Source organism: Sorex fumeus, unplaced genomic scaffold, assembly GCF_029834395.1.
Source record: "Sorex fumeus unplaced genomic scaffold, SorFum_2.1 ptg000042l, whole genome shotgun sequence".
Lineage (NCBI taxonomy): Eukaryota > Metazoa > Chordata > Mammalia > Eulipotyphla > Soricidae > Sorex > Sorex fumeus.
This window is the reverse complement of record NW_026606099.1, coordinates 8,184,666-8,203,341: the sequence shown is the minus strand read 5'-3', so window position 1 is coordinate 8,203,341 and position 18,676 is coordinate 8,184,666. Positions and strand designations below refer to the sequence as shown.

Genomic DNA, 18,676 nt, shown 5'->3' with positions numbered 1-18,676 from the left:
ACTAATTTTTTGTCTCTGTTCTCCCCGCTGGCTGTGTGCGGCACTGGTGCTGTGAATGTCCGAGTACTGGATCCTGAGACCGACCCAGGGAGGGGCAAGAGGGGTTTGGGTTCCAAGTGTGCAAAGTGTTCCCTGAGAGGAACGTGAGTTTCCCAGGTCGTGAGTCATCTGGACAGGTGAGGCCTGCCCTCCTCCCCTCCGTCCTTCTCCTGAGAGCAGCCACAGCAATACTTAGAAGAGTCTGTGCCTGGTACCAATACACTGTCACGGTCACAGTCACGGTCCTCCCATTGTTCATCGATTTGCTCGAGCAGGCCCAGTAACGTCCCCATCGTGAGACTTGTTGTTACTGTGTTTGGCATGTTGAATACGTCACGGGTAGCTTGCCAGGCTTTGCCGCGCGGGCGAGATACTCTCGGTAATTTGCCGGGCTCTCTGAGAGGGGCAGAGGAATCGAACCCAGCTCGGCCGGGCCAGCTGCGCGCAAGGCAAACGCCCTACTGCTGTGCTATCGCTCCAGCCCAGTACATTGTCAAATTGTTCTTTACAAAAACAGGAGGCCTGCACAAGGGGAAAGAAGGAGGCTGGAGAGAGTATCGTGGGCAGGGTGCTTGCCTTGCACACAGTCTGCTGGGGTTCCATCCCTGATACTACAGACAGTCCTGTAGCCCAGCCAAGAGAGATCCCTGAGCACAGAGCCAGGAGTAAACCACTACTGTAAGCAACTATTACTGATCGAAGGCCATCAGGAATACCAAGAAATGATTGGTGCAGGGAGGGCGGGTTCCCAGCAAAAGATGGGACTCTTGTCAGCAGCCAGGGGTCCCTGAACTAAGGGGGCACCAGAACGAAGCCCCCCTTTCCCCACCCCCACCCCACCAAGGTGTGAACAGCTCCCAGGGTGGGGTTGTCCTGGGGGACTTCTGCATGTCAGGTTCCAGGCGGCAGCGCCCCCTGCAGGAACCTGGAGGGAGCACGGGCGAGTGTGTGCCCCAGACAGCTGTGGCCGCTTCTCCCAGCGCCTCCCGCTCTGCCAGCCCGGGGTTCCAGGCTTTACAGAACCCGAGCCTGGCACCCCACAAGGGCTTCAGAAACAGCCTGCTTGACCCGCCCCAACTGCTGGCTTCCCGCGACTTGCTCCCCTCCCACTTTCTCTCTTCCTTTTTTTTTCTTTTTGGGTCACACCCGGCGATGCTCAGGGGTCACTCCTGGCTCTGCACTCAGGAATGACCCCTGGCAGTGCTCAGGGGACCATATGGGATACCAGGGATCGAACTCCGATCGGCTGCATGCAAGGCAAATGCCCTACCCATTGTACTAACTATTGCTCTGGATCCAAACCCAAGTTTTTTGTCTTTTGTTTTGCTTTTTGGGTCACACCTGGCGATGCACAGGGGTTCCTCCTGGCTCTTCACTCAGGAATTACCCCTGGCGGTGCTCGGGGGACCATATGGGATGCTGGGAATCGAACCCAGGTTGGCCACATGCAAGGCAAACGCCCTCCCTGCTGTGCTATCACTCCAGTCCCTGCCCTCCTCTCTTCCCTTTTCGTAGGAAGGACAGGCTCTGCGCTGTCCACTGCCCCACCTGCTCAGGTGTGTCAATGACAGTAACCTTGTCCTGGGCTGAGATCCAGTCCTGGTCCAGGGACCCTCTGGGGCCTCGGGAGGGAGCAGTGGTCCCGCAACACGGTTGGGGCTGTGCTGGGCATGTGGGGGCGGGGGTGGGCTGAACAGGGGTTCAGCACCCTCCCTTCTCGTTCGTGTGGCTTCTCGTTTGCTCAGGGGCCACACAGAACTCATTCTGGCCTGCATGCCACTTCCTGCCCAGTTCCTCCAGGCCCCGCAGAGATGGTCTGCAAAGAGCCCCTCTCCACGCTCCAGACACCCTCACCCCCGAGTGAGAAGCCAGCCGGCCAGAGTCCCAGAAGGGAGGGCCCGGCTCCCCGTCGCCACAGGTGGGATTCATCCCTGCAGCTGCTGGGACACAGGACACTTCCGCTTCGGCCTCAGCAGGAAACTGACCACGAGAGCAAAGTCTTCAACGCTCCCTCAACGACACCCCCACACCCCGCCATCACCTACGGGTGGGGGGACTCCTGACACATCCTCTCCGGTAGCCGTCACAGATGCTGCTGCCTGTCAGGAATACAGACACCGCCCCCCCACACACACACACACAGGCACACACATACCTTCCCGCACCCAGCCCCAGAGAGCACCCTCCAAGGCCCCATGTTTGACGTGCCCCGCACCAGGAGAGCTGAGGGCAGCACAGTTGATAGTTGGGAGCACACTGGGCAGCAGGAGAGCCCTCCGGCCCCGACAGCAGACGGCTCGGCCCGCTTCCCCGGAGCCAGGCCTGCCTGCAGGACTTCCTAGGGCTCAGCCTGCACTGGAAGGACTCGTGTGGGAGCTCAATTCTCAAAACAGACCTCCCCCTCCTCCAGGGCACCTCCCAGAGCCAGGACAGACCCAGGCCCCCCTCCCAGCCCCCCACCCTGCCACAGCCCATGAGAGTGATGCCAGCAGGGCAGGCGCCAGGCACGTCTCTCCCAGACCTCAGAGGCTGTTTTATTGGGGACCATCCTCACATCCTTTTCCAGACTCATGGTCTTGGGGCCTGGAGGTGTAGGCGGGAAAGGGAGTTGCGGGTGACTGTGTGTGGAGGGGTGGGTCTCCCTGCTGGGGTTCAGTTGAGGGCACTCCGTCGAGAGGCAGAGGAAGTCCTGAAGGAAGGCAACTTGAAGGGCCCCGAACCTCCGCTGCTGGAGAAGTTCAGGGCATTGCTGCCCATGGTGCCCCCAAAGGTCAGCCTGCTGCCACCGGTGGAATTCACGACGGCTGAGAGAGACAGGAGGAGAGCTTTCTCAGCACGGGGCACCAGGGGCTCCCCAAAGGGCGTGGGGTACGGGGGAGGCTGAGCCACAGATGCCCCTTGCCACCCTCAGCCCGGTTGTTGAAGGAGACCCCTGGGTGGCCCTGGGCACAGTGGCCTCCCTTCCTAAGCCCTGGCCCACCCTGGACAGCACAGGGATGGGGGAGGGGCGCCACCAGACTTACAGATATTCATGGCACCTGCTCCATCTCCTTCCAACCTGAGGGCAAAGCAGAGACCGGGTAGTGAGTGTGGCCCTCTTGCAGACCAGGACGGCCACCCCAGCCAGGCGCAGGAAGGCTCTTCCTTGGCTCTTCCCACCAGGGTGTGCGGGGGGGGGGGGGGGGGGGCGGGGGTGGAGGTGCCGTAGCCATGGCGTGGGCAAAGCAGGCAGGGACCACCTGGCCACACACAACAGTGCTCCCCAGGGACAGAGGCCCCATGCAAGCACTGGGCTCGGTGTCCATAGGGTCTTGCAAGGTCACCCACAGCACGCAGACTCCCTGAGTCTCTGTTGAAAATAGACTCTAATATCGGCTTACACATTAGTCTTGGGAATTGTTTTCAGTTTTGCTGTGTTTCTGATTCCTGCACAAGAGCCCCCTCCCCCCGACTCGTAAAGCTCAATAAATGTTTCACCTGGCACCTGGCCAACGCAGACTCTCTTCTGAGAGCTCTCCTCAGCCACCTGATCTGCTGGAATGAATGGGCGCTGGAGGCCCGATTGATCTACAGTCGGGTGTCAGTGGAGGGGATGGCTGGAGGTCTCGGACCTTCCCATTTTCTTCCAGGACTGTGGGCAGCGCCTCAGAGCCTCCAGACACTCACCAGTCATGGGGTCCCTCCACACCAACCTCACAGGTGGTCTGTGAGAGTCAGAAGTTCACTAACCTAAGGCCAGAGCCATAGCACAGTGGGTCGGGTATTTACCTTGCACCAAGGTTCGATCCCTGGCATCCCATGTGTGCCCAAGCACCACCAGGAGTGATTCCTGAGTGCAGAGCCAGGAGTAACCCCTGAGCATCATCAAGTGTGACTCAAAACCAAAAAAAAAAAAATCCACTGGCCAGGGCACGGGGACGGGAGGGTGTTGGGTTCAGTCCACGAGACTGATTATTCACACCCTTGGCTGCCTCCCAGTCCTCCTGTCCTTCAAGCAGCCTGCAACTTCCTGGTTGCGGCAGCTCCGGGTCCTGGTTCCAGATCTAGCGCTACGTAATGTGTGTGGAAATAGTCAGAATTGTTGAATGAGTGAGCGTGGCTCGCACTGGAGAGGAGAGAGTCAGCAGGAAGAGCCTGTGGGCCCCAAACAGGTCCTACACTCGAAATTAAAAATCCACAGACACAGCTGGAGTTCTGTGACTCACAGCCCGTTGTTACCAAGCCCTTTGCCTTGGGGATGAGTTTACTTTGGGGATCAGGAGGGAGGACACCTGGCTTAGGTGGAGGGGGAGAGGGGAGTCCAGCAGGCCTCAGTGGCCGCCAACCCAGGAAGGCCAAGGGCAAGACAGGTGTGCTAGGAAGTTTCCAGGCGCCGAGGTGGAAACTCTGGGCAGGGACAGGCCCAACGACAGCAGCAGCTGTGACACCCTTAAAAGGATCTGACGCAGCCTCTCACGCTCAGAAGCAAGGGACTCAAATGTATGATTGCTCCTTTCTCCTCCTAAATAAAATATTCTTTCTTCTGGCCCACTTTAAACTTATACCTTGGTATTTTTATAAGGTCTCCTGGATTGCCTGAACTGCTGGACCACAGTCTGGACATGCCCCTGTGGAAAGGTCCCACAGGGTAACAGGTAGGAATGAGGTGTCCGTCCTCATCCTAGGGGGAGATGGACACCCTCAACCTGCCACCCACCATCACGGAGCTGCTGCCCCAGGGACAAAGAGGACCAGAGAACACAAGCCTCCAGCTCTGACCTCAGGAAGGAAAAAGAGGCCCCTGCCAGGTCCCTTTGCTCTCCCCGAAAAATGGGGCCCCAACATCCCTGGTGAAGGGGCAGCTTAGCAGGGACAGCCAGGCCTGAGCCCCAGATCAGCTGCACAGTCTTCCCTGTTCCCTTCCGGCCAAGACTGGCTGCTGACAAGGAGGAGCCCTGCTGCAGGGCCGAGACCTCGCCTCCTCCTGCCTTCCCTGTCCTCTGCAGTGTGCCGCCAGCACCCACCCTGTCACCACCAGCGCTCGGGCTCAGCTCCCACGCACTGCCCCCTTGTTCTCCAATTCCTCCCCTTCCATCAGTCCAGCCTAGTCTCCTTTCCCCAGCCTCCCGGGGAAGCCCACATTCTTGGTCAGTCTGCATTCTGGTTGCTGAGCGCCTCTCAGATGTTGTCTCCCTGCCCCCCAACACACACACACACACACACACACACACACACACACACACACACACACCTCTATCTTGCACCACCCATAGATTTATCTCTCTCTGTCCGCAGTGGCTGGATTCCAGCAAGCAATAGGTTTAGTTTCTAAACCTTCCCCTCTTGCTCTCTCCAGACCCCAAGCTCCCCACAGGCCACAGCCCCACCGCCTTGTCTGTTGACTGAATCCACCAGCCACCACGGGGAGAACAAAGGCTCAACTGCACGGATGTGAGTTCCAGGGCACAGAATTCCCTGTACCACTTGGCCTGTTCTAGCCTCCTCTCCAGCTGCAGATGAGGATGCAAATGTCTTGGAGGACAGAGGGAAATGGGTCTTCCGCTCCACCTGCAGACGATCCCCTGGGACAGAGCATGTGACAAGAAGCAGACTAGTGTCATGGAAGATGCTTGGGCTAGAAATCACAAAAGCTTGGCTACCACTGGCCCTGGCCCACAGTTAACAAAACTGAACTACTTTAAACTTGTAATTTGGGGGCCAGAGAGATACTGGTGGGAGAGTACCAGGGACTGAGGTTTGAACCCTGGCATCCCATATGGTTCCCCGAACACTACCAGGAGTAGTTCCTAAGTGCAAAGGGGAAGCAACCTTCCGCATCACTGTTTTGGGTGTGGCCAAAAAATTTTATTTTTATTTTTATAAAGATAAAAGTAAAGGCCCTCCCGTTGTTTGTCGATTTGCTCGAGCAGGCCCAGTAACGTCTCCATTGGAGATTTGTTGTTACTGTGTCTGGCATATCGAATACGTCACGGGGAGCTTGCCAGGCTCTGCCGTGTGGGCGAGATACTCTTGGTAACTTGCCGGGCTCTCCAAGAGGGGCGGAGGAATCGAACTCGGGTCGGCCATGTTGGCTGTGTGCAAGGCAAACGCCCTACCGCTGTGCTATCGCTCCAGCCCTTTATTTTTATATTTTATTTTATTTTATTTTTGCTTTTTGGGTCACACCCAGCGATGCTCAGGGGTTACTCCTGGTTCTGCACTCAGGAATCACTCCTGGCGGTGCTGGGGGACCCTATGGGATGCTGGGAATCGAACCCGGGTCGGCCACATGCAAGGCAAACGCCCTACCCGCTGTGCTATCGCTCCAGCCCCCCCCCCAAATTTTATTTTTAAACGGACCAGTTTCATGTGTCAGTGTGGAAGTCAGCAATACCTGACTTGCTTGCCTGGATGTATTCTGAGGGTCAAATTAGGAGACCCTGCTAAGGAAGGGCCACGATCCTGAGGGGTTTCTGTTATTTCACCTTCACTTTCCTGCCAGCTTGAGGCATTTCCTTCTAGAAAGTCAACTCACCAGCTGTACCCTACAGATACACACGCGCATGCGCGCGCGCACACACACACACACACACACACTCACGGGATGCTTATGGATGGGGCCCATCCCCAGGCCCCTCCGGGCCTCACAAACAGCCCCTCACCGGCTCTCCTCGCCCTCCAGCAGCTTGCGGTAGGTGGCGATCTCGATGTCCAGGCCCAGCTTGACGTTCATCAGCTCCTGGTACTCTCGCAGCTGCCGCGCCAGGTCCTGCTTGGCCCTCTGCAGGGCGGCCTCCAGCTCGGCCTGCTTGTTCCTGGCGTCCTTAAGGGCCAGATCCCCGCGCTCCTCTGCCTCGGCAATGGTGGCCTCCAGCTTGGCACGCTGAGGGCAGGAGCGGGCAGTGAGCAGGGGACACTTCTCCCCAGCCGCTGCTCTTCTGTCTCCCGTGCTACTGGGCCTCTTGCTCACGGTGGACCCCCAGGCACCCCCCAGGAATCCTGGGGGTCAAACCCTGGGCTCGCCAGATATGGTTCAGAGATAGAGCACGGGAGTGATGGCTCAGAGGCAGAGCACATGCATGCCTTGCTGTGTCATGCACCGCAACATGTCAGCACACGCCAGCATCCAAACCCTGGGTTTTGGTGCCCTCTGCTAGGTCCCAGTTCCGGCCTGCTTGGCCGCGTTCCACCCCTGGTTATCTGGGACACGATCGCCCTCGTGGTGATCAACTCTTGCAAACTAAGCCAAAGTTTCCTCTTTTCTACAACAGAAAAGAGATCACGGTGTCTACCTCCCAGCACTGTTGCAAAGAGGGTAACGTGAGGTCAATGAGGTAATACCCAAGTCCTTGGCACAATGTCTGGCATACACTAAGGGCATATAAATTCTGCGGTGATTACTATTATTAACAAAGGCTATTCTGGTTTATAAAGGCCATCTCTCAGCATCTAGCTGAGGAGTTCCAAGACGCTGAGATTCTGGTTTGCATCTCCAAATACCAGGCAGGTTACAACCCCAAACTCCCGTCTCTGTAGGAGCCAGTTACAAACCCAGAAGCCAGAGCAGGGAGATGTCACCCTTCAGCTCGAATGCGTTGACTTTCTGCCCTGCTGGAGAATTCCCTCAGCTGGGGCCCCACCTGCACCCACTGCCAGGAGCTAGTTTGGTCCAGGGACCCTCTTGTCAGGCAGGGATGCTGCCGGGGCCCTCCCCGTCTCCCTCCTTCTCACTAAGCTGTCTCTGCTCTCCCTCCTCCCTGCTCTTGTGCCCACTGCCTTCACCCCTCTCCCTCCGAGAAGCTCTCTTTGACCCTCATCTGTTGGATGCCCCTCTGGCCCGGCACCCGAGCCATCTGTACAAGGCCGCCCTGTGGACCAGACCTCCGGGGTTTCTCCTTGAAGCAGAGGTAGAGGACAGTCCCATAATCTGTGATCATTGCTCCTCTACTGGGCTGTAGCACAGCGGGTAGGGCGTTTGCCTTGCACGCGGCCAACTCACCCAACCCGGGTTCGATTCCTCCACCCCTCTAGAAGAGCCCGGCAAGCTACCGAGAGTATCTCACCCGCACGGCTAAGCCTGGCAAGCTCCCCGTGGCGTATTCGATATGCCAAACACAATAACAAGTCTCACAACGGAGCGTTACTGGTGCCCGCTCGAGCAAATCGATGAACAACGGGAGGACCGTGCTACAATGCTACAGTGCTCCTCTGTTACGAGAGTTAAGCCTCAGGTCTGTGCCCCTTGCTAGGCGGTCACATTAACTGAGTTCCCTGCCACCCTTTGGCCTCGCCCATTGCAGCGCTGCCATGGCTCTGCAATTCCCCACGGATCCCCACAATTCTTTTTCTTTTTATTGGGGGGGAGGGGGTCACACCCGGCAATGCTCAGGGGTTCCTCCTGGCTCAGCACTCAGAAATTACTCCTGGCAGTGCTCAGGGGACCATATGAGATGCTGGGATTCGAACCCGGGTTGGCCACATGCAAGGCAAACGCCCTCCCTGTGCTATGGCTCCAGCCTCTCCCACAATTCTCTGTGCTGGTGTTAAGCTTCTCCTTTGTGCGACACTTTCCCGGCCTTATTTCCCAGCATATCACTGTCCCCTCGCTCCCGAGCGGCTGCTCTCCCCTGTATCTGGTCTGTGGACTCGAATCATGGTCTGGTGCTGTGTCTGTAACCCCTTCCTCATCCCTGGCTGGCCAGCTGGGGAACATCTAGCGGCCCGGAACGCACCAGGAACTCCCGTCACCGCGGATGGTGACTTCGACTTAGACACTCATCCACTGGCCACACTGGCCCACTGGTGGCCCCTTGGCCATACACTGCCTCTGGGTCCCTCCACGGCAGCAGCGCCCAGCTCTGAGCCTGCTCTGTAGGACCTGGGGAAACTGCAGGGCGAGAACTGCCCTTCCAGTCACTCCTCCGGGCCTCCTCGACTGCATGCAAGCCACTCGCTCCACAGGTGACTCATGCATCTTCGCTGGGGCCAGAGGCAGCCACCACGACAGCCCCAACAGGCCTGCGGGGCTTGGGGGGGGGGGGGGACAGGTGCTGGGTAAGCCTCCCCACATTTCAGCCCTCTGCTCATCTGAAAATGAACTTCCTGCCTGAGAACGTCCCTCCCTCCCTCCCCACTGCAGTCACACCTGCTCCCCACTTCCCAGTCAAAGCTTGGGGACCCTCCGGAAGCACATTCTCCTGCCCTGATTCGGCCACCGTGCTGGAAAGAGGGGTGCAGTGAACCCGCCAGACAGATCCCTGCTCTCCCGGTCCTTTTTTCATATTCCAAGGGAGATGGGGCCAGTCAAGACCTTGTTTAACAAGACAGAAAAGTTCCAACTCGGACAGGTGCTTCAGGCAGCTTCAGCCACGGCTGGTGATGGCTGTGCCGGGGTGGGGAGGGGAGGAGGGTATCTCTTGGGCGGGGGGGGCCTTGTCCAGGCCCCAGCACTGAGGAAGGGGCAGCACTGGCAAAGCTGGGAGAACTGCATTCCAGGGGAGCCATCAGCGTGTGCAGGCCCTGAAGCATGTCAAATGCACGGCGCGCAGAGGGTGGGGAGCAGGCCACTGTGGCCAGAGCACACGAGGCAGGGCACCAAGAGAAGGGGGCCATGGGTGAGGTATGCAGAGGCCCCTGCCGCTCTGTCCCCCGCGCTAAGCTCCACACTGCACCAAAGCTGGGGGCACGGCAAATGCTCGGAACCGATCCTCCCTTCTGCCTGAGCCGGGACCAGGCCCAGAACTTTCCATCCTGGAAACCTCCCAAGTGGGCTGAGAAGAGACTTGAGCTGAGCAGATTGTGGGGCAGGGGCTGGGGTGGGTGCGCTGGGAGAGAGGGGAGGCAGAGCGGACCCCTCAGCCCCAACCTCCTGCTCCTCACTCGGAGCTTGGCCTCAGAGGGCCGCCCTTCGCCAGACCACAGAGCGGACCAGAGCCTGGGCCAGGCGGGAGAGGGGGGGGTCTGGGGAGGGATGGGGTGCTGTGGCGGGATGGCGGGTACCAGGTCAGGGCACAAGGGAGTCAGGCAAGGGGACGTCAGAGGCTGAGCAGGGGTGGGTGGAGCCTGGGTAGGGCAGGGAGGAGCCAGGACACGGAGGGCAGAGCCTGGGCAGGGGAGGGCAGAGCCTGGGCAGGAGGAGCCAGAACAGGGAGGGCGGAGCCTGGGCAGGGCAGGGCGGGGGAGGGCAGAGGCGGACAGGGGAGGGCGGAGACAGGGCAGGGAGGGCAAAGCCTGGACAGAGCATAGCGGAGCCTGGGCAGGGGTGGGCGGAGCCTGGGAGGGGAGGGCGGAGCCTGGGCCAGGACGGAGAGGGAGGAGCCTGGGGGGGGAGAGGTGCTGCGGGAGGACGGCGGGTACCAGGTGGGGGCACTGCGGAGTCAGGGAAGGGGATGTCAGAGGCTCAGCAGGGGTGGATGGAGCCTGGGCAGTGCAGGGAGGAGCCAGGATGGAGAGGGCGGAGCCAGGACAGGAGAGGGCGGAGCCTGGACAGGGCAGGGAGGGGCCAGGGCAGGGAGGGCGGAGCCAGGACAGGGGAGGGCGGGGCCAAGGCAGGGAGGGCGGAGCCTGGACAGGGCAGGGAGGAGCCAGAGCAGGGGAGGGCGGAGCCAGGACAGGGGAGGGCGGAGCCAAGGCAGGGGAGGGCGGGGCCAAGGCAGGGGAGGGTGGAGCCTGGACAGGGCAGGGAGGAGCCTGGGCAGGGAGGGCGGAGCCAGGGCAGGGGAGGGCGGGGCCAAGGCAGGGGAGGGTGGAGCCTGGACAGGGCAGGGAGGAGCCTGGGCAGGGAGGGCGGAGCCAGGGCAGGGGAGGGCGGGGCCAAGGCAGGGGAGGGTGGAGCCTGGACAGGGCAGGGAGGAGCCTGGGCAGGGGGGGCGGGGCCAGGGCAGGGGAGGGTGGAGCCTGGACAGGGCAGGGAGGAGCCTGGGCAGGGAGGGCGGGGCCAGGGCAGGGGAGGGTGGAGCCTGGGCAGGGAGGGCGGAGACGAGGCCGAGCACAGGGTGGAGCAGGGTGGAGACGGGCGGAACACTGGTCCCACCTGGTTCTTGACGTTGTCGATCTCAGACTGCAGCCTCTGGATGGCGCGGTTCATCTCGGCAATCTCATTCCGGGTGTTGCGCAGGTCTTCCCCGTGCTTGCCAGCCTGCGCCTGGAGGGTCTCCAGCTGGAGTACAGCAGGGGCGGCCGTTACAGTGACGCGCCCCACCCCAAGCAAGGAAGGCCCAGGTCCTTAGCGCCCATCCCTCCTGGCAGTATGCCGGGGAGACAGAGCCGATGCCCAGCAGTCCTCACCCGGTGCCAGGAGGGGCCCACTGTGAGCAGTGGGTGGGGCAGATTCCTCCCTAGAAGAGCAGGGAGGACAAGGATGTGTTCCAAGACCCCCCTGCAGCGACTAGGGAGTTCTTCCCATTCCTGTCAGTCCCGGTGCCAGGGATGCCCTGGGAGTCTGAGCTTCTCACTGCTAAGCACCCTCCTCAATGAACCGCCCACTTCACAGATGAGTGAGAGCCAGACTAGGAAACTGCCGGCCAGGACACAGATCAAAGGAAGAGGAGGGCATGAACCCAGCTTCCCTGGCTGGTGTGTCTAACCCAGGGCATGCTGACTCCCTGGCTCTGAATTTTGAAATGCCTCTCTGGCACCCAAGAGCTAGTACACCGGGTTTGGTGTTTTCCTTGCATGCATTCAGCCAGGGTTTGATCCCCAGCGCCCCATTTGGTCCCCGAACACTGCCAGGAGTGATCCATGAGCACAAAGCCAGGAGTCAGCCCTGAGTATGGCCCACGAGGACGGGGAGGAATGCAAGAAGGAGGGTAGGAAGGAAGGAAGGAAGGAAGGAAGGAAGGAAGGAAGGAAGGGAGGGAGGGAGGGAGGGAGGGAGGGAGGGAGGGAGGGAGGGAGGGAGGAGAGGAAGAGAGGGAAGGAGGGAGAGGAAGGGAGGGAGGGAGGGAAGAAGGGAAAGGAAAAAAAAGAAGGAAGGAAGGAAGGAAGGAAGGAAGGAAGGAAGGAAGGAAGGAAGGAAAGAGGGAGGGAAGGATGGAGGGAAAGAAAAAAGAGAAAAGAAAGAAAGGAAGAAAGAAGAAAGAAAAGAAAGAAAGAAGGAAGGAAGGAAGGAAGGAAGGAAGGGAAAGAAAGATAAGAAAGGATGAAAGGAAGGGGAAGAAATGATGAAAGGATGGAAGGAAAGAAAGGGAAGAAAAGACAGAAAGATCTAGAGAAAGAAAGAAAAAGAGAGAGAAAGAAAGGTACACCCTCTGCTACCTGCCCCAGCCTCCCTCAGTACCTCAGTTGTCCTGTCTCCCTGAGTACATGCAATGCTAATAAAAATTAAAAAAAAAAAGAAAAGAAATCAGTAAGAGCCAATTTGTGAATGCTCTATGATTTGACTTATGTAAACGAGAAAATTGAAACATTTAATACAATATAATAAAATGCCTATTCTCATTTACATATATACATTTTCAACTCTGGAGTCTAAAGTATATTACATTAAATTTTATTTTATTAAAAAAAAAAAAAACTCTAAGATCCAGGAGCTAGTCCCTGCTCTTCCATCTACTTAACTATGTGGCCTAGGACAAATTACTTAACCTCTCTGTGCCTCAGTTTCACGATTTGTAAAGTGAGAATAACAGTACTATCTATGAGGGCTGCTCTAAGGGTTAAATCAGTCACCAGGGGTAAACCTAGCCCAGTGCTGTGAGTGCTGGCCAATCTGGTACTATCAGTACTACTAGGACTACTAGTACTATCAGTACTACTAGTCTGTGCCTTTTCCTTTTTCCTTTCTCTGCTTCCCATCAGGCTGTGCTCTCCCCCAGGGCTTCACTCCTGTCTTCCCTGGAAGCAGAGTGCCACTGACTCACCCACCAGGACCTCCCAGAACAGTGGATTCCAGACACTGAGAGCTCGAGATAGCGAAGAAGCAAGGGAAGCAACCGCCCTGCTGAGCACTCTCTCCGGAGAACTCCGGCCCCACACACCTTTGTCTGGTACATGGTCTCAACCTCAGCCCGGCTGCGGTTGGCGATGTCCTCATAGTGGGCCTTGACCTCGGCGATGATGCCGTCCAGGTCCAGGGAGCGGTTGTTGTCCATGGACAGGACCACAGACGTTTCCGAGATCTGGGACTGCATCTCGGCCAACTCCTGTACGAACCAGATAGCAAGTCAGGGCTTAGGACATCCCTGTCCCACAATTCCTCCGGGTTTCCCCACGCACGAGGACAGCAAGAAGAAGAAGAAGAAGAGGCTGGAGCAGGCCTGAGTCACAGCCAGTGAGGGGTGCAGGCCAGCACCCGTTAAGCAGTTCTGCACACCTGCCCCCACCCCCAACCCCTGAGCCACTTTCCAAGTGAGAATCTGACAGGGTGACAAGGGAAAGAGATAATGGTTCATAGTGGGGGCTCCCGGCTGTGGAGCGGGAGGGGGGGGTTGTTCTGGAGCATAAGTACTCCTGTAAAGGGGGTTGACAGAGGCGGGGAAAACCAGGCAGACCCCACCCCGAAGCAGTACTCTGCTGTCCTGAGAGTCGGGAAACGTATCCATGGTGCACTGTTGCATGGGGATCCTATTTTAATTAAAATATGTATTTAGTCTTGCTCTTTCTAGGCCATGCTCGCTTGAACACATATCTCTCTCCTTCTGCTTTTTTTTTCCCATCTGGAGATGCTCACATTCCCTCTTAAACATGCATTCCTCCTTCCCCTCACATCTTTCTAAGTCAACTTCTTCCAGTAAAAATTGTCTTGCTTCACACACACAAATATATATGCATATAAATACAGGAGTCTATTTACGTAGGGAAAAGCAGATACAAAGATGATGAGTAGGTATAGTTGAGTAATTTTCAAATTTACGTTTTATGATCTGGATAGTTCGCAATAAGTGTGTGTTCCTTTTGTAACGAGAGGAAAATAATTCTATAAACAGGCATAACACAATTATATAACCATATATTGGTTCTAAGAGCCACGTGACAGGCAAAGACTAGACTGAAGAAAGCGGAGATGTCTCCATGATGTCCTGAACCAGCCTTGTCAGAGGCTGGGCTATCCCATCTTCTGCCTCAGGCCTGAGACTGCACTGAGGAGAGGGGAGAGGTGTTGGAATCCTGGGAGGGAAAGGAGCTTGGAGCCCAGGCATGAAAGGAGATGTGAGGAGCATGTATCCACCAAAAGGGTGACTGACCCTCGATCCCTCTGTAAAGGACCCACGGGCACTCTTATCTCTACGCTCCTGTCATACCAGTCTTGCCTAGCTCAGGATCCCTCAACACTATTTTGGTTCCATTCAGATCCTCCCCATCCTCCCTCATGACAAATGGTTATCCCACATCTCCAGAAGGCCAGTCCTGGGTCCCAAGAGGATCAAGAAAAGAACAGAACCAACCACATATATAGATGCGTACACACACACACACACAGAGACTTAGCCAGAAGTAGCGGGTAGACCAGTTGGCCTTGGTCAGAGTACGTAGGATATGTTATGTCCTCCACCCCCAAGGTCCTCACCGTCTCATAGAGAGTCTTCAAGAAGTTGATCTCATCGTTCAGGGCTTCCACCTTAGCCTCCAACTCCATCTTGTTGATGTAGGCAGTGTCCACATCCTGGGAAGAAAGTAGGAATGCAAGAAGAGATAGAGAAACTTGTCCTCATTATTCAGAAGTTAGCCAACCCACAGGACCCAGTTCCCTGGATTTCCCAGAAGCATGATTCTCCATGCTCCCTGGCAGGCCCACACAGGAAGTTTTCTCTACCAACCCTGGCCAGGCTGATGACTTGATGGCCTTTCCATGCATCCCAGGACCACAGGAGGGCCAGCACCATAGTCCAGAATAGCCTGACCCCAACTCCCCCAAAAGCCAGTGTTTGGCCAGTTCCTAAAGTCTGGGATGGTTGTTCCTGCCACTGTGGGCAATGTGACCTCGAGAGAGTCTCCTCATCTCTGTGAACAATAAATTCGCACCAAACAGGGAAACATAAAATCACTCCAATGCCAGAAACCGCTATTTGAGATAGGGGAAATCTCAGTCCTGGAAGCTGAAAGCGGAGCTTGGCTAGTACTAAAACAGAAGAGCCTTGGCGGATACCGCAGATCCTGACAGATGTTTCTCCTGATGCTTCACTCATTCCCTCCTGAGGCTCAACACCTCTGAGGAAGACCCGCTTGCACTCCTCCCAGAATCCCTGGCGCCCACTCCCTCCACATTGCATTTCTGTGGCTGGACCCAGAAAAATGAGGTGAGAGCATGTTGCACCCGAATTGTAAATGCATCCTAAATCAAACCCTCCAAACCAAGGCCTCCCACCCTCAGCCTGCACATCTCCAAGGCTGGGGAGCTCACTCAGCCCATCCTGTCCACTTGAGGCTGCCCTGAGCCCTCGAATCTGGAGGAATGTGCCAGACTTTGCCCCCCTCCTGCCTCCCCCCACCGGTGGCTGCCATGTGATCCCTGGCCCTGGGTGTTTTCAGCCATCACTCCCCACCCTGCTGGACTCTCACCTTCTTCAGCACCACAAACTCATTCTCAGCAGCTGCGCGGTGGTTGACTTCATCTTCGTACCTGAAGTACCAGGCAGGGCGGGATTAACAGAGTTTTAACAGCAAGCAGGGAGCTTGCTGGGCACTGAACCCCGCTTCATGTCTAACTGTGCTAACCTACTCCACATCACCTTCACTCCCGACCCCCACCCCGGTGATTCTCCGGGGTGTCAAGCAGAAAACGAAATCGCCATGCCTTTCCCTCTGCCCATTCCTAGGACTCGCAGTGTAGCCGACCCCAACTCCCCCAAAACCTCCCACTTGAGTGGGAGGAAGGGAAGCAGGAGGCATGCATAGACACGATTAAAGGAGAAAGGCCATATGTACCAGGAGCTAGAAATCAGAACCGTGGGAACCCTCCCGGGGGGCACCAGCGCTGGTGTGTGCGTCCTATGAAAGACTCGGGATTCTAATCCCCCGCACAGCCTCTGTCCGTGGAATCACCAGGATGGCAGAGAACTCTGGCCAGACCTGAAGCCTGGCTGTGGACTGCCCAAGCCTTACCCATACTCTGGCCCACTGCCTGCGAGTAGACACAGAAAGCGGGTGCAAAGGAACCAGGGCCCAACAAGATGGTCTAACCTGCACTGGCACCTGCTGACCACGGCTGACCAGCACGGGTCCTAGGATGATGGCTGAAAGCCAGGGGTCGAGCGCCACCTCATCGACCACAGCTGCCCTCCCTGTCCTGTCCCCATAGAAGGCACCAGCAAAGCTGGGCACAGGGCAGGGGAAAATCCCATTTTGTTTTGTTTTTATCTGGAGACACAAAAACTGTGTCAGAACAGGAGCTCAGCAGCGCTGAGAGCTGCAGGGTGCAGCAGGAGCAAGCAGAGCCAATCCGCTGGGGAGCCCGGGGGCCCACGGCCAGGGCCGGTCAAAGAGCCTGGGCTCCTACGGGTCCCCTTGAAGAGTTCTGGAAAGACCGGAGGGGCTGCCTGGCCATCAGCTGGGCCTGGGGGCTGCGGAGGGATAGCGGGGAGCTTGCTGGGCACTGAACCCCGAGCTCTGCCCCTTCGGCCCCAGCTCAGGGCTGGCTCCCAGGGAAGGGCGGGAGGGTTTCAGGTTAAGGAGTTTAGGCACGCACACACACACACACACACACACACACATGCACACGCACAGATACACACATAGACACAGACACACAGACAGATACACAGAGATACAGACACACACACAGAGATACACACACACAGATACAGACACACAGACACACACAGAGACGCACAGAGACACACAGACGCACAGTCACACACAGATACACACAGACACATACAGATACACAGACATACATACACACACAGACACACACATAAACACAGACACACACAGATACAGACACAGACACACACAGACACACACATACAGATACAGACACAGACACACAGACACACACACAGAGACACACAGAGACACACAGACACACACACAGACACACAGTCACACACAGATACACACAGACACATGCAGATACACAGACATACAGACACACACACAGACACACACACAGAGACACACACACAGATACAGACACATACAGACACACAGACATACAGACACACACACAGACACACACACGCAGACACACAGGCACACAGACGAACACACTGACACACACTCTCTGGCACCCATAGCAACAGGCTTTCCTACCCAGCAACCGCAGCTTCCACCTGTTGTGGATTAATCCTTTTGACTGTTGCCCCGGGAACAGGGGCCCCTCTGCCGAGGCCTTTGTTTGCTCTGCCTCCTGGTCAGAGCTGGGCCCTGGGTTAGTCATACATGCGAGGCACAGCCCGGCTCCTCCCCACAGTGCCCGCTGGGCAGGAATGCCACATGGAGCCAGGCCCAGGCCTCAGGCTCCTGTTCCTATTTGATGAGGAAAAGGGCACCAGGGCGCTTCAAAGATCTCCCGGCCACTTCCTGTGCCCCTCCCTGGCCCCACTCCCAGCCTCCTTCTGGGGCCCTGCCCCAACAGCTGCTTTCCAGGGCTCCTCCTGGGGGTCGGACACCCCAAACCCCTGTCCTACTTCTCCCAGGAACAGTCAAGATCCTGCGCCTCCCAGGGCTGGAAGCTGCCTCATGAACTGGGGCAGAAGGCAGGTAGAGAAGGAACCACCAGGCCAATGATGGTTGGAGGGATCGCTCGGGACGGGAGCGGTGGGCTGAAAGCAGATAAGGGACCAAACGCGATGGCCTCTCGGTGTCTGTACTACAAATCATAATGCCCAAAAGGAGAGTAAGAAGGGAATTTCCGGGGCTGGAGCAATAGCACAGCGGGTAGGGCGTTTGCCTTGCACGCAGCCAACCCGGGTTCAGTTCCCAGAGTCCCATATGATCCCCTGAGCACCGCCAGGGGTGATTCCTGAGTGCAGAGCCAGGAGTAACCCCTGGGCATCGCCGGGTGTGACCCAAAAAGAAAAATAAATAAATAAATAGAAGAAGGGAATTGCCTTCCATAGAGGCAGGGGGGAGGGTGGGACGGGGCAGGGGAGGGATACTGGGGACACTGGTGGTGGAGAATGTACACCGGTGGAGGGGTGGGTGTACGATCATTGCATAACTGAAACTCAAACATGAAACCTTTGAAACTGTATCTCACAATGATTTCATTAAAAATAAATAAAATACTGGGGCTGGAGTGATAGCACAGCGGGTAGGGCGCTTGCCTTGCATGCGGCCAACCTGGGTTCGATTCCCAGCATCCCATATGGTCCCCCAAGCACCACCGGGAGTAATTCCTGAGTGCGGAACCAGGAGTAACCCCTGAGCATCGCTGGGTGTGACCCAAGAAGAAAAAAATTAAAAATTAAAAAATAAATAAATGAAATGCTTAAAAAAAAGAAGAACCTGAGCCTCTCCTCACTCGGAACCCCCGAGCTGAACAAAATGCCCTCATTCTAGAATGATCTGTGCGGGTCCTACAAGATCTGGAGCGCACCTGTCAGAGCAGACCTGAAGCCCGACCCTTTCCTGGAGTCTTGGTCAGCACCCCAAGAACACAGGGGCAGGGCGGGCTGGCAGGAGCAGCTCACGGGGATGAAGACAGGAGAAAGACCAGAATGGCTTGAAACAACCCACAGAGACAGGCAGGGAAAAGGCCAGCAGGGGGTCAGGTTAG

At 57.0% G+C, this 18,676-nt stretch overlaps 1 protein-coding gene across 1 annotated transcript in view; it reads right to left on the bottom strand.

Moving 5' to 3' along the window:
• Positions 1-2,639: 2,639 nt before the first annotated feature.
• The window catches only part of KRT7 (keratin 7), a 47,367-nt gene continuing 31,330 nt past the window's right edge, over positions 2,640-18,676 (bottom strand). The window contains exons 6-12 of the mRNA XM_056119997.1: positions 15,517-15,577; positions 14,525-14,620; positions 12,996-13,160; positions 11,051-11,176; positions 6,681-6,901; positions 3,063-3,097; positions 2,640-2,843 (exon numbers count right to left, since the gene is read on the bottom strand). Coding sequence (XP_055975972.1) covers positions 2,692-2,843; positions 3,063-3,097; positions 6,681-6,901; positions 11,051-11,176; positions 12,996-13,160; positions 14,525-14,620; positions 15,517-15,577 — 856 coding nt within the window. The 3' untranslated portion in view covers positions 2,640-2,691. The remainder of the gene's footprint in view (positions 2,844-3,062; positions 3,098-6,680; positions 6,902-11,050; positions 11,177-12,995; positions 13,161-14,524; positions 14,621-15,516; positions 15,578-18,676) is intronic.